The 14448-nt window shown below is 34.3% G+C and overlaps 2 protein-coding genes across 2 annotated transcripts; one reads left to right on the top strand and one right to left on the bottom strand.

Moving 5' to 3' along the window:
• Window positions 1-202: 202 nt before the first annotated feature.
• LOC126714380 (uncharacterized) lies at window positions 203-7744 on the bottom strand. The gene is made up of 10 exons (XM_050414513.1): window positions 7730-7744; window positions 7572-7642; window positions 6990-7289; window positions 6043-6236; window positions 5863-5910; window positions 5057-5129; window positions 4650-4821; window positions 2836-3267; window positions 2563-2754; window positions 203-553 (listed from the first exon to the last, which is right to left on the bottom strand). Exons 3-10 carry the CDS (start codon window positions 7246-7248, stop codon window positions 487-489), a joined length of 1437 nt encoding a protein of 478 aa, XP_050270470.1. The 5' UTR covers window positions 7249-7289; window positions 7572-7642; window positions 7730-7744; the 3' UTR covers window positions 203-486.
• A 1473-nt stretch (window positions 7745-9217) lies between these two features.
• Window positions 9218-12960, top strand: LOC126714379 (uncharacterized). Its single transcript, XM_050414511.1, has 8 exons — window positions 9218-9377; window positions 10677-10850; window positions 10960-11079; window positions 11197-11240; window positions 11352-11477; window positions 12122-12206; window positions 12550-12606; window positions 12696-12960. Exons 2-8 carry the CDS (start codon window positions 10701-10703, stop codon window positions 12765-12767), a joined length of 654 nt encoding a protein of 217 aa, XP_050270468.1. The 5' UTR covers window positions 9218-9377; window positions 10677-10700; the 3' UTR covers window positions 12768-12960.
• Window positions 12961-14448: the final 1488 nt, after the last annotated feature.

The raw sequence follows: 14448 nt of genomic DNA, 5'->3' as shown, positions 1-14448 counted from the left end.
GCTTGCATTAACAAGAGATACTTTCTCCTAGTATAGAATCCACTCTAATAAAAGCCATGATTCAACAAGGAAATTCAAACCCATGTCTAATTGCACTGCAGCTCAACACTACGGTTCCCAAAAAATGCACAAAGTTACCGATAACTAAGTGGCTTTTTGTTTTTTGGGTTGCTGAATAAGAAGTGGCTAAAGTTAAAAACTCTTTAACAAACTGCTCGGGTCCAGTAACCTTAAAGTTTCAACAATACAAACTTCACAATCTTATTATCGTTCTTGACTTAATTTTCTAATCAGATTAGTATCAGAATTACAAACTGGGTGAATTATATGTTTCATTAAAGATGAGATTCCCCTAACCCATTTGAATAAAGCAGTACTTGATTTTACAGTCCTAACCAAATTGGTCTAATAAAAGAGACCAAAAGGAAATAATGACTATAACAAATTAACAATGATCAGCCATCTTAAGCCAATTCAATTGTTTCTTCAGTTCTGCATACCATTGACCTCATCAGCTACATGTTCACTTTCACTGCCATCAAGCATATGTTCCCTGTGAAAACAAAGAAGTTAGCAATGGCATCTACATCACGCCTCCCCCCACCCCCTTCTCTTCTATATATTGTTTGTAACACATGCAATGGTATCTGTATCATACTTAAGCATGGCAAGCATGAAAAATAAAACAAACACAAACCAATGAGGAAATTGCCACATAATCCCAGTCTGAGGCCACACAACTGGTAGCGATGGATTATGCAATAACTACATTATCCACTCACACAAACTAGGCAAATGTCACATGTAAATAATGCATGTGAGAGGAAAATGGTTGGGTTTGGGTAATTGTGTGTGTGTGTGTGTGAGAGAGAGAGAGAGAGAGAGGTCACTGAAGTTAACTACCCAACAGAACTCTACTGGGCAGTTTAAATGTGTGTTTTATATTTAAATATATGATTTTGATATATAATGCTAAAGGATGAAACAAATGCAAATAAAAATTGGCTAAAATACATTTCATTCCCTTCCTTGAGCTTGAAGTCAATTTGGTCCTTCAACTTTCAAAATTAACAATTTGAACCCTTTACTTTTGAAAGGATATCAATCCCTTCCGTCAAAATCAATTAACTGCGGACTGTTAAGTGTTCAACACATCATTTTTCAAGTTTTTGAATTTTTTCAAAAATTTATAAAAAGTAAAATAGATAATAATAATGGTGGAAGAATTCAAGACGTAGACATTCTGATGTGGAATTTTCCATCACAATTGAGGCCTAGGCCAAGTTTAGAGGAGGAACAATTAGAGGGTCTTTCATATTAGATGGAAGAAGAGGAAGGCTAGACCATGTTTTTGTTCTTGTACATTAAAAATAGCAGCAATAATGAGCATTTATTCAAAACTAGGAATGACAGCATCAACACCTTCAACAAGATTCTACGCTTCAGCAGTTGGGTTAGGTTTGGACCCAACAGGAGCTCATTTTGGGATGGCTCCTCTGAAATGTGTGGATATTAATTTTTCCCTTTTTTTTTCTCTTTGACTTTTCAAACTCTTCTTGTGCTCTTGTTAGCATTAGGCTGATCAGCCTTACAGAGATTATTTTTGGTGTTTTGGTTTTGTTTGTCTCAATTCATGGTTGTCATGTTGCTTGGGTGCCACTTGAGTTGTCAGGATGGCCAATGGCCATGGGTGTAAATTGGCTAACTTTGGGTGGCGCCAAAAGGATTGGATTTTGTGCATTTCAGGTAATGAGATTTGGGTATTTTTTGGCCATTGAGCTGCTGTGGTGTTTGTTTTGGGTGACTAGATTTCAGATATTTGGGTCATGAATAGTCTTAGGAAGGCAGTGAGCCAGTGACGGTTGTGGAGGGCAACGGTGTATGGATATGGATGTAACCATTGGTATGGGGGACAGTTCTTTTTTCCATAAGCAGCATCTAGTGGCAACCGTTAAAACAAAGTCATTTTAGTGGGGCATGTGGCCATCTTGGTGGGCGATTTACTTATTTAAAAAAGCATCAAAGATTGTAAAAATTAGAAAAAATGCATTGTTTCACAAACTTAACAGCGGAGAAGTTGACAGAGCATGACAGAAGGACCAAATTAACAATTCAGAAGTTAAAAAGTGTCAAATTTTCAACATTGATACTTGAAAAACCAAAACGACAGCAACCTAAAAGTTAAGAGAAATAAATTGTATTTTAACCTGCAATTTTATTGTATATTTTTGCAGCTTTTTCTTTATTAGTAGTATATCTGGGCGCATGTGTGTAAGATTCTTTACACAAAAGTCATAACAATTTTAAGAAGCACAAGGAAAAGTATAATCCAATAACTTTTTTATAACAACCCTTTGGAAACCCTAAATTTTGAGCACAATTAATTCCCCCTAGGTTGAGCTTCAAGAAAAAGGAACTCATGGCATGAGCTCTTGGTTTAAAGAGAGCAGATATTAATAATGTGAAGAATAACCTTGGTTATTCTTCAAGCACCTTTCAGTTTCCAAATACTCAAATGTAGACATCAATGCAGATATCCATCAGCCATAAACAAGAGATTACCTTAATCTTTCACAAAGACGTGCCAAAGAATCTGATCCTGTTCTGGAAGCAACATCCTCAATCTCAGAAGCATTTGATAGAGTCACACCATCTGCAAGGCTAAACTCACACAACTCCTTTAAGGAACATGCATCAGTCAACACAGCTGAATGGCCACCACCAGCTGCTAATTTTCGCACTTCCCCAACACACCTGCAATGTAGAATTTTCATCAGCATAGGAGGCAATATAACTGTGAAAACCTTACTGATCATGATATTAGCTATACCATACCAGTCGATTGGTGATGGAAACCAAGCATATGTAGATTTATCATTAGCTGCCTGACCATAGTTATTGTAGCCCCATCCATGGATTCTTCCATCCCTCATGGAAATTAGAGTGTGGGAATGTCCACATGCAACAAGTTGCACACCATTTGGGACAACCAAAACAGGGAAATTGCGGAAAAATGTATTGGAATCATTAGGAGTGCATGAAAAGAATCCAGTTTGGGGGCCAAGGCCTAACTGCCCTGCTTGACCACCACCCCAAGCATAAAGAGCTCCCTTCAAAGTCACAGCACATGTATGTACACCACCACAAGCAACATCCTTTATGAATATTCCATCAAGGGCAACCACTCTCCTAGGCAATAACTCCTTATCCCCAGACTGGAGGGAACAATGCCCAAGTTGACCCATATTTCCTAAGCCCCAAGTATAGCTGTGATGAGAAAAGGAAATTATCATGATCAAGAATTCTATGTAAGTCAAACACTAACAGTTGTACCAAAAAAGTAAGAGGAAAAACAAGAGAGCTTTGAAGATCTAATCTTATTTAACAGAAACCTGTCATTATCTAATAAAAAATCCAATAATTTTAACTTTGTAAGTGCAAAATTCATGATAATAAGCCAATGAGCCCTAGCTCACTGGCACCTCCTCCCCTTAAAAGTGCTTAGTGGAGGGTGAGGTCATGGATTCAAGACCCATTGGATGTGTGTGTAACTTACCAATCAAAAAAAAAAAAAAAAAAATCACAATAATGAATGTAGGGGTCACTGAAAAACAAATCAGAGCACGCAAGCATGGGTGCGCACACAGGCACGCACGTGTGTCTGCATCCCAGCCAAAAAGAATCACTTATTCTCTATGGTAATTATTATCCATTTTTTAATGTTTGTCTTAAGAGTTCATTTTTATATCACATATTTATGAATATAGTCCCATTGCAGAGAAGGGATATTAGTGCATCTCACAAATGGATGCGCATATACAAACGCACACATGCACACACAAAATCACATATTTACTATCTTTCTAGCATTCTGTGATGTAATAATAACCAAATCAATTCATAAAAGATGGTGAGAATTTCAACTTGAGAGTTTTAGCCAACTTGGGTTATCAAGAAGAACAATTGAGGAGAACTACAATAACGTGTGTTACCTCTAATTTTGTCCAAAATTCAATTCAGTCTTGTAACTTCTGATTTATTCATTTTAGTCCTATAAATTCCATCCATTTTTCAATGTGTCCCAAAACGATGTAGTTTTTGTTATTTATGAATTTCCAAAATGATATCATTTTAGGACACCTATTGACACAATATGACGAAATTAGATGGAAGGACAACATTGAATAAAAGTAAAAATTATTGGACCGACTGACATGAATAAATCAGAAGTTACAAAACTGAATTGAATTTAGGAAAAATTAGTAATTTGTAATTTAGCCTTATAATACAAACCACTCTGACCCTACAGAAATTTTTTTTTTCTTTCTATTTTTGGCAGCACACCTATAGCTCAGGATAAAATTCAAGCATAAGAGTACTTTAGCATGATTATGAGTTAGTGGCAGAAACAGCTATATAGCTGTAATGAAATTAAGCTTTCAATGGTATAACCAAGTTAGCAAGACGGCAGACTTGCATATCAAAAATGCATCCCAATTCCATGGCATCCGTTCTCCTGACTAGGCGTGAGATTCCCATAAGAAGATTTTGTCAAACCTTCAGATTTACATGTGCCATGCGGATAACCACAATTTTCATGCTTATATGTAGAACTTATCTCCACCTAAAAAGTCCTACAGATCACTTACACCTCGCCTATTTCAGATATTGCTGCAGTGTGGTACTCCCCGCATGACACTTGGGTAATCTTCACAAGCTCAGGAGCTTCGTCAAGGAACTTCGCATAAGCATTTATTACACAAGCCCCCTGTAGTCCTTCACAGGTAACACCTCTGCCAAGCTGACCATATTCATTGTAGCCTGGTTTTTCAGAACAATGATAAAATTCTGATTAATATGTATCAGGAAACTAGAGTACAAACACAAGTTTCCTTTCCTATATCGTATGACCCATCTATTACTAAAAGAATGCACAAGCATAAACATCATAAGAACAAAGAGTTATGCATAGAACTGCCAGTGCTAAAATAATTACATTGTTTACAATTACTTTAATTAAAACAATGGTAACTCATGATTTTAAAAGACACTTTACCCCACGCTTGTAGCAGGCCATCCTCTGATAAAGCCACCACATGCACTGCCCCACAGGACACTTGACGGATAATCTGTAATAAATGTACTATACAATCAGGTTTAAGGGACAACTAACCAAGAAAAACATAAACAGAGGCTGACACTTGACAAGAAATTACAATTTAATTATCAATTAAAATGATGATCAGCAAATTTAAAAGATTTGATGGCACAAAACCCATGATAAAAACTTCCTCTGTTCATGAACTAAACAGTTTCAGTAATGCCAATTGTGAATATAATTTTTCAAAATTGGGAAACCTAACATGTGAAGTCATGAATATGACTCTTAGATATATGTTCAAGCGAAAGGTATCCCCAGCATATACATTCTACGAAATAGATGACTGTAACCCTTCCCTTGATGCTGGGAAAGAACAAATAAATAAAAAAGTAAACGTTTAGAAGGAAACTTTTTTATATTTTCTTAATACCTATTTTTCTTGTAACTGACAAGAAGCAATGGTGCCTCAAAACTAATCCATATAATATCAAGAGGACACATCCAACCATAATAGCTAAAAATTATTGCACTTAATTGAGGACAGATTGTCTTCTATCTCAAGCTACTTTTAATGAACTCTATAATTTGCTTCACATATACGGTCCTTTCTTTTTCCTAAGAAATAATTTAAGTAGATATTTTTTTTATAGTATCCACAACCAAAAGTCAACAATTTGGACCTCCCCTACCAAAAAAAAAACAAAAACAAAAACTTGCATAAATAATAAAATCAAACTTAACAAGAAAAATATATAAAATACCGTGTTAGGAGAAAAGGCCCCCCAATATAAGCGAGGAAAATTTGATCCCTGTATGAGAAGTAGAACAAAATAAATAATGCTATAAAATATTATCTGCCAAAGAACATTTAGTTGGGGTGGGGGGGGAGGCTTGTGGGGGAGGGGGTGCTGTGGAGGATGCAAAAGAATTACAGATACTACCTGATTTTGGCCCCAAACCCAGAGCCTACTTGTTGAGATGGTTCCATCATTTTCACGAGGTTCTGCAATACAAGCAGTACATTGTGCTCCACAAGACACAGATTTCACAAACTCTGTCTGCAATTGTTTCACTTTTCTAGGGTGCTTGCTTCGCTCCTCAGTTCCATCTCCCAACTGACCAAAGTCGTTGGCCCCTAGACCATGGAATACATTTATAAAGATTCTTGGTCACTTATGCTGTATAATCAGTAAACAACATGATGATATATGCAGTAAAAGGACACGATGCTATCTTAGTGATAATAATATTACAACCAAAAATAAAACAAAAAACCCATTTCTGCAAAAATAAAAATAAAAATATTACTACCCCATTAAAAAAATTTAGCAACAACCACAAGTAAAACCAACTATAACCAAGAAGAACATGCTGTCACAAACAAAATGGCCTTCAACCAAACTATTACTAATACACAATTGCTAAGCACGTTGTTCCACAAAATTCGCTAGATATAAAATGGCCAGAATGCCACCAATAGCTTTCTAGCCTAATGGCATCTCCCGAGCTCCCCACAGAGGTGGCAAGGGTTCAAATGATAGAGAAATTTTACCTATCTAGTCTATGTATTAAAATAATGGCTACGAGATTAAATTCACTATTTCCTATCATCTTAAGCTTCTCCGACTAGCTGTAATCTACCACTAGGAACAAAATCCTCTCCATTTCACCCACTTCATGGAAACTATTGGTGCATAAATTGCCACATCGTTTAATTTTTAAATAATGGGGCATTCTATACAGCTTGAAATGGATCTATTTCAAATGGCAATGTGCTAAATACATTGTACCCAATAAAAAGAGCCATAACATTATAATCATCTCATCATGATAAGCAATGAACAAACATAAAAGGGTATGCAATGCAATGAAGAAATATAAATTATACCCCAAGTGAAAAGCGACCCATCAGAGGCGACAGCCGCGGTATGCTCACGACCACAAGCAATATCAAACCACCGTGAATTGGGTCCCGTGGCGGCCGGACACCCGAAAAGCTGAGGAGGAAGCTGTCTAGGGATCCTCAATTGCCACTGCTTGCCTTTCCTACCAGTCTGTCCAGACTCATTGTAACCCCACACATATATTGCACTCTTCTTTGTTGTTGTTTCGCTTATTGCTCTTCTTGTCCCAAATATTTCATCCATTTTTTTTTTTATTAATTATATACACAAAAATTAGAGATAGCCTGAATATATTTAAAAAACAATCACATCAAATGATTTTTGAAAACGCACAGAAGAAAAAAACAAACAAACATAAATTGTTTCTGAAATTAGAAATGTGGTGTGGTGTTGTGATTTTGCAGGAAATGAATTAAGAAACGGGAAAGTCTGTTCCGGCGACCAAACAGAGTTTAGCTCCCACGTGTTGCATGTGATAACAGAATGCAAAAAAAAAAAATAAAAAAAATAATTCCGGGGAATTAGAAATTGGATGGTGAAAATGAATCTGTGAAAACAGCACGTACCTGAATCTGGGTATGTGAATTCCTGGAAATCGGAATTTGGAAAACTAAAAACTTGAGTTTGTGTGAATTGAAGGCACGATTCGATGGTCAATGCACAATATGGCGTAAAGAATCTGTCTCTTTCTTTTTCTTTTCTTTTTTTTTTTTTGGATTTATAAGGCCTAAAGAATCTTCTAGACAATGAATACCCGGTCTGATACGTTTACGAAATTCACTTTCTTATAAATATAGTAAGAGTTTTTTCAAAAAATAGAATAGAGGTTAAAATCCAAATTGCCGTTCAAGTAGGTAGGAGTTGTAAAAATGACACGACTTAAGAGACGGACAAAATATGAAATTAGTAAATTAGAAATTGAGATTTAATGGTTTGTATCATATTCGAGTTGATAAGACTGATCCGTTTAATAAACGGATTAAATTAATATCCATCATATGAAACTCGTTTGACTTATCTAACTCGTTTAATTAAATGACATTTTACTAATATACCTTCAAACCCTAAGTATATAAACCTATTAGTTGTAGTGGTTTATTTTTTTTAACATATTATGATTAATTATTTGTGATATTGAGATATACTTTAGTTTTGAATGATTATTTGTGATGCAGTTACTCGTTAGTTCTGAATTTTATATTAAAAAATATTTATTTATTTGGTTTTTCATAATTCATATCAATTTGAGTAATACAAATTTTTTTTTCTTTTCATTTTCATAAAATCTATTAAACAGATCGACACGACTGACCCATTTAATAGGGTTATATTACGATTAAGGAATCATGATCCTTTTAATAAATATGTCGGGTTAGGACTGACCCATATAGTCAAATACTTATGACTCGACATGACACAAATCCAACACGCAAACATAAATTGCCACCCTACATTTAAGTATTGAAATGAATTTGAATAATTAAACTTTATTCCGGTTTATTTGACTTCACTAAGTTTTAAATTTATCCAATTCAAGCCTTTTGTCCAATTTTATTAAAAAATTTCCATTAAAAATATATTTTTCTCATATAAAATTAATATAAATTTTTTATATTAAATTTTTTCATTAATTAATTCTATATTTAACAGCAATTTTTTTAATGGAATTGATCCAAAAACCTGAATTGAATAAATTTAAAATTTAGAAAACTCAATTGAAAGAAAATAAAAATAAAATTAGAGGATTGAAATAAATTTCATTAAAACTTAGAATGTACCATTTGTGTTTTTAACCTAATATAAATATAGTAACATACCAATAAAAAATATGATAAATATTGTTGCATACAAAATATAGGATAAAATAAGATTAATATTGTTTCAAGTCATAATTTTAATTTCTTTTTCAGTTGGGAGTAAAAGTGAGTATACGAAACACTGCTTTAAAAAATATATAAAAATAGTAATAGAGCAAAGTTGAAAGTTTCCACCTTTGCCTACACAAAAAATCATACCCTCTCCTAGAAGTGTATTTTTTTTTTTTTTTAAGAAGATTATTTAAATAATTACAAAAATATGTTGGGCATTGCAAATATGTGATTAATCATTTTCAGCGTACCAATAACAATTTTAAATTCATAAAAAAAATAACATTTTAAAAAATACAAATGTATTAAAAAATTTTATTAAAAAAAAAAAAACCCTAAACGGGGGTAGTTGGTAAAAGGTGACGTGTGAAAATGAAAACGGTCGTCTCTTTCATTTGAGAAGATCAAACCTCAATAAGTATATATTGAACTGGCAATGCGTTTGGTGTGAGCCAAATCCAATCTCCTCCACAAAGTCTCACCTTCTCTTCTCTTCTCTTTCAGGTAACATTTCTCTATTCCTTACCATTTCCAATACCCACTTTTTCAATTCTTCTCATTTTTCATTTCTCTTTTTTTTTTTTTTTTTTGAGAATCTAATTTCCAATACTTTATATAGTATTCTTCTGCCACTATATGATGCTTTGGCTGAAATTCTGCATTTAAGAAGGAAAAAAAAAATCAGTGTTCATCTTCTATGCTAAAAATATGAATTATTTTTTTGGGGGGTTTGTCATGTGAAGTGAAATTCTTGGAATAGTTGTGTGTAGCAAACTCATGTCCATTTGTCATGTTTATTTTCTAATTTCTTTCTTTCTGATATGTGTAATAATCCAAAGAAAGAAAATCTCCTAATTGATGTTGTGGGGTAGCTTTTAATTGTCTTTGTTGGTGCTAAATTCTTAAAATGAGATCATTTTGATGAACCTTTTTCTTTTCCTTTTACTGTGTTGCGAAATCTGATTAAAATGGCTAGATTAGATAAGGGTTGTTGGAAGATTTCATTCTTAATTTTCACAAAGAAAGGGTATGTTTAAAATTTAAATTAAAAAATAAATAAATAAATATAGGGCTAGATTAATGAGTAAGACAAAAGGGTACCTCTCTGATAATGAATGAATTTTTTTTTTTTTTTTTTGATAATTCAATAATTGGGCTAGGGAGGATTTGAACCTTGAACGTCTTCGTTGAAAATACTAAGAGGTGTCAAATGAGCTATAAGACTCCTTTGTAGAAAATTTTAAAAATAAATAAATAAAAATGATTCCTTTTGTTTTCTCTGCTTCTTTGTAAAATTAGTAATTGAATATGAGGCATTCTGGAGGAGAGTCCTTGAGTGGTCATTTGAATAGCATGCAGTTTCCTTCTTCTTTGTCATGACTAGACCTTAAGTCCTGTTCTTCAGGTAGCTCTCAGGTTGCTTAAAAGTTAGTGAATTTGGGGCAGACGTACTACTGGAAGTAGTAATAATTTACGTAGATGTAAACATCAAGCAGAGTCTCACAGAAAAGAAGGCCCTTGCTTGGACTGAAGGGCAGGATTTATTGACATATTTCAACTGCTTAAAATTAGGATTTATGTTTAATAAAAAGTTAGTGCTTTGAATAATAGAGCTTTTCAAGTAGTCATGGGTTATGCACCTGGCTTCATTTTGATCCAGGGGTTCCGATTCAAGAGTACATGTGTTTTGTAATTTGTTCAGTTAATAATTCTTTGGTAGAAAATGTTATCTTGAGTTATAACATGTGAAGAAGAAAAACTACTGTACTTCACTGCATTCAAAACTGAATCAATATATTTCAGAAAGCTTGCGGACACAAAGGCATCATGTCTGCATCCGAGTCAGTTGGAAACAACACTCAGAAAAAGCTTATAAAAATAGATATCAGTTCAGACACTGTGTGTCCATGGTGCTTTGTGGGCAAAAAAAATCTTGACAAAGCTATAGCTGCATCTAAAGATAACTATGACTTTGAGGTTTGCTCTCTCTCTCTCTCTCTCTCTCTCTCTCTCTCTCTGTGTTTGCGCGTGCATGTGCACGAATGTTTGTGTTCCCACTCTTATCTTTTATCAACTACATTTGCAGATTAGATGGCATCCATTTCAACTTAATCCTTCTGCCCCAAAAGAAGGCATCAATAAGAAAGAGTATTACAGGAACAAGTTTGGATCTCAAACTGAGAGGATAGAAGCTCGGATGTCGGAGGTTTTTCAAAAATTCTCTGAATCACTTATATACATATCATTGATTGGTTTGCATTAAGTTTGATTTGGCTGGTCATTGTATGCAATAAATAATTATGACTGCTTTGCAAATTTTCAGGTTTTTAGGGGCCATGGATTGGAATATAACCTTTCAGGACTCACGTAAGCATAAAAACAGTTTTAAATATATGGATAACTTTATATAGGTGAGGAAGCTATGAAGCGACTTTAATCTATTGGAGATTCCACTAACATTGTCTTAAATGCACACAGGGGAAATACTCTAGACAGCCACAGGCTTATGCATTTCGCTGGGCAACAGGGTCTTGATAAGCAACATAATCTTATGGAGATGCTCTCTCTTGGCTACTTCACTCAGGCAAAATTTATTGGTGACCAGTAAGTTTGGCTGTGGAACGTTTGATCTTTATATTTTCTAAATGTTTAGGCTGTTTGAATAAATTTTATTTTCCTGTAAATAATGCTTAATATTAATTTTCTTATGGATTGATTTTTGTTTAACATGAATACCATGTAGAATGCACCCCCCCACCTCCAAAAAATTAAAATAAATTCTTTCAAAGATCATGAGTTATTAGAGACTAAACAACTGGACAAATCCTCGTTTTGACTTGAGCTCCACATGTTCAACTCACTTATCAAAATAAAATTGAAGAAAATATATTGCTTTCTAGAACCAAAATTTCTGCAATTATTGACCATTCTACTTTAGTTTGACATGGCACTGGCAGTCAACTAAAACTGCTGGTCCCCAGTTGGTTCTTTCCTGGAAATAAAATCCACTATGAGAACAATGATACTCTAGGGGCCAGTATTTGAAAGTTAAAAAACAACTTGGGAAACACCATTAGTCTTGCTATTATTTAACCTGAGTTGTTTGGCATGAAATGTTCCTCACCAGGGTAACCCAATAAGGATATAAGATCCTCCTGTGCAGCAGGCTTATTTTGTTTATTATCAGTGTAGAGTTGATTATCTTTGCACATCTTACCTCAGATATTAACAAACACCAATATTCGCAGGGAATTTCTTCTGGAATCTGCTAAAGAGGTTGGGATAGAGGGGGCAGAAGAGTTTCTTCGAGACCCCAACAATGGGTTAAAGGAGGTCTTTTTCTTTGCTAATTCTTATGCTGCAATTGGTTGCCAAAGATGATATAATAGGAGAAAATAAAATCTGACTTATTACTGCATTTTGGGGTTGAACTTTTTAAGTTTTAGATATTTTTTCTTCAGCAATGTGGGCAATCAACTGGAGCATCATGCACATTTTTTCTTCTGTGCTCCTTTTGGTTGCTGAGAAAGTAAAAACTTATAATTCTGCAAATGCATACCTGTCTCAATGTTTGTGAAAATCATTATTTATTTTCAAATTGTATTCTCCATAACACGCCACAAGTTCTCCTTTGATGTTTTTGATAGAACTAACCTTACTCCTTTTGTCTGCTAAGGTTAATGAGGAGCTTGAGAAGTACTCAGCAAGTATTTCAGGCGTCCCATATTTTGTGGTGGGTGATAAAAATTCACAATTTGTAAACTTTATTTTTCGGTATAATTACCAAGCAGGTCCATTCATACTATTGGTTTTTCTTGACAGATTAATGGAAGCCAGAAATTGAGTGGTGCCCAACCCCCAGAGGTCTTTCTAAGAGCTTTCCAAGTAGTCTAGTTGAGAACCTTACAGATTAAAGCTTCTATTTCAGTTGTTAATAAAAGGGCAGCATATCTTTGCCTGCTTTAATATTATGATATGTGTGGTTGAGATACTTATTGGTCCCTGTATTATGCCTTGTGTTTACAGTTATAGTGACATGTATGTCTTATAGTAAAATGGTGTGAATAAGATTGTCTTCATTTAATAATGCTTTGCAAGAACATTTTCAATGATTTAAATTATGATGAGAAGTCTCCAAGTTGACAATTTTTACATTGCTGACTGTGAAATGAAAAAGGTTGGAGACTTCAAAAGAGTTTTTTTTTTAAATAAAATTAAAAAAAAAAAAAAAAAAATTTGAGATTTGAAGGGCTGTCAGGCTCAAAATTTAATCTAGGGATATAAAGATAGAATCACACCTCCAAGTTGACAATTTTTTTTTTCTTGATAAATGGTGTTTTTACCACTAAAGAGCATTCACATAAACTTATATTTATATACAATTTCTCTAATTAAACCACCAAAAACCTTACTTTTTCTAAAGAACCACCTAAAAGAATATACCCTACATCTCATTCTATATTTTGCAATGCATTGTATTATTATTTTTTTTTTTTTTCTCTCACAAATAGGATCAACACAACCCAAATCACTCAACCACAGCTACCTATCACAAAACCTGATCAAAACATCTCAAATTACCCAACCATCTTGCCTCTGGCAACCCAACGCCACCACAACCTGTCAATGCAAAACCCAGCGCCACTGCATGTCTGCAACCTAGCAACCATGGCCAACAACCTGCAACCCACACCCAACATTTTGCCTTCTAAATATCTCAAAGATAAAACAATATTTATATTAAAAAGTAAATAATAAAATAAGGCCGAATAGAATTAATACAAGGTATAGGACCTCGATTTCTACCCTTTTTCCTAGCAGTTCCTCTATTATTCGAGTTTTTAGAATTTGAATGATTGTTTGATTTGGTGACTGAACCTGAGATCTTTTTCTCAAGCTGCCTACCTACTCTTTTGAAGGGATCAAGTCATAACATAGTTCTTGAACTACTACACCCGCACATACCTCTTCTTGCTTACTTCACTAGCAAGGTCTTCCCAACAAAGATCTTAACGTATCTGCCCTCATGAGAATATATTAGGATTTGAAATCCCTCTTCCTCCCTCTATTTATTCTTAGTTGTCTTTCGAGGAGTGATTGGTCTACAAGACCAACCCAATTAAAAACACAAACTGCAACTGAGTAACCCTCAATGGTGCAACTAGTTTACTTCAACGCATTTGTGATAACCACCATGAGAACTACCATGCATTTGGTTTACTTCAACGTGTTCACGAGGATCACCATGCCAACACCGCCATGTTGATGGGGAACTGAGCCTCGATGCCAAGAGTGAGAAAGAGGCTAAAGAGAGTCTTTTTTAGGTTTTTTAGGAGAGAAAGTTTGAATGAAAAAAGAAAAAGTAATAAATACAAATGCTATAGTGCTCCAAATTTAAAGGAGAATTATATCATTTTGCAAAATTTGACAATAATAAAGAACCAAATATATAGTGTTTTCTGTAATCTTGTGAACAATATCATCTTATTTGGCTTTTAATGGATTTTGGAGGATCGAATGAGAATGCTCTAAGTGTTAATGAATTTGGTTTGATGTAAAAGCAAGGAGACAGAAA

The sequence above is a fragment of the Quercus robur genome, chromosome 2, assembly GCF_932294415.1.
Source record: "Quercus robur chromosome 2, dhQueRobu3.1, whole genome shotgun sequence".
In the NCBI taxonomy this organism is placed as follows: Eukaryota; Viridiplantae; Streptophyta; class Magnoliopsida; order Fagales; family Fagaceae; genus Quercus; species Quercus robur.
The sequence above is the reverse complement of the archived record's forward strand: the minus strand, read 5'-3'. Positions and strand labels throughout refer to the sequence as shown.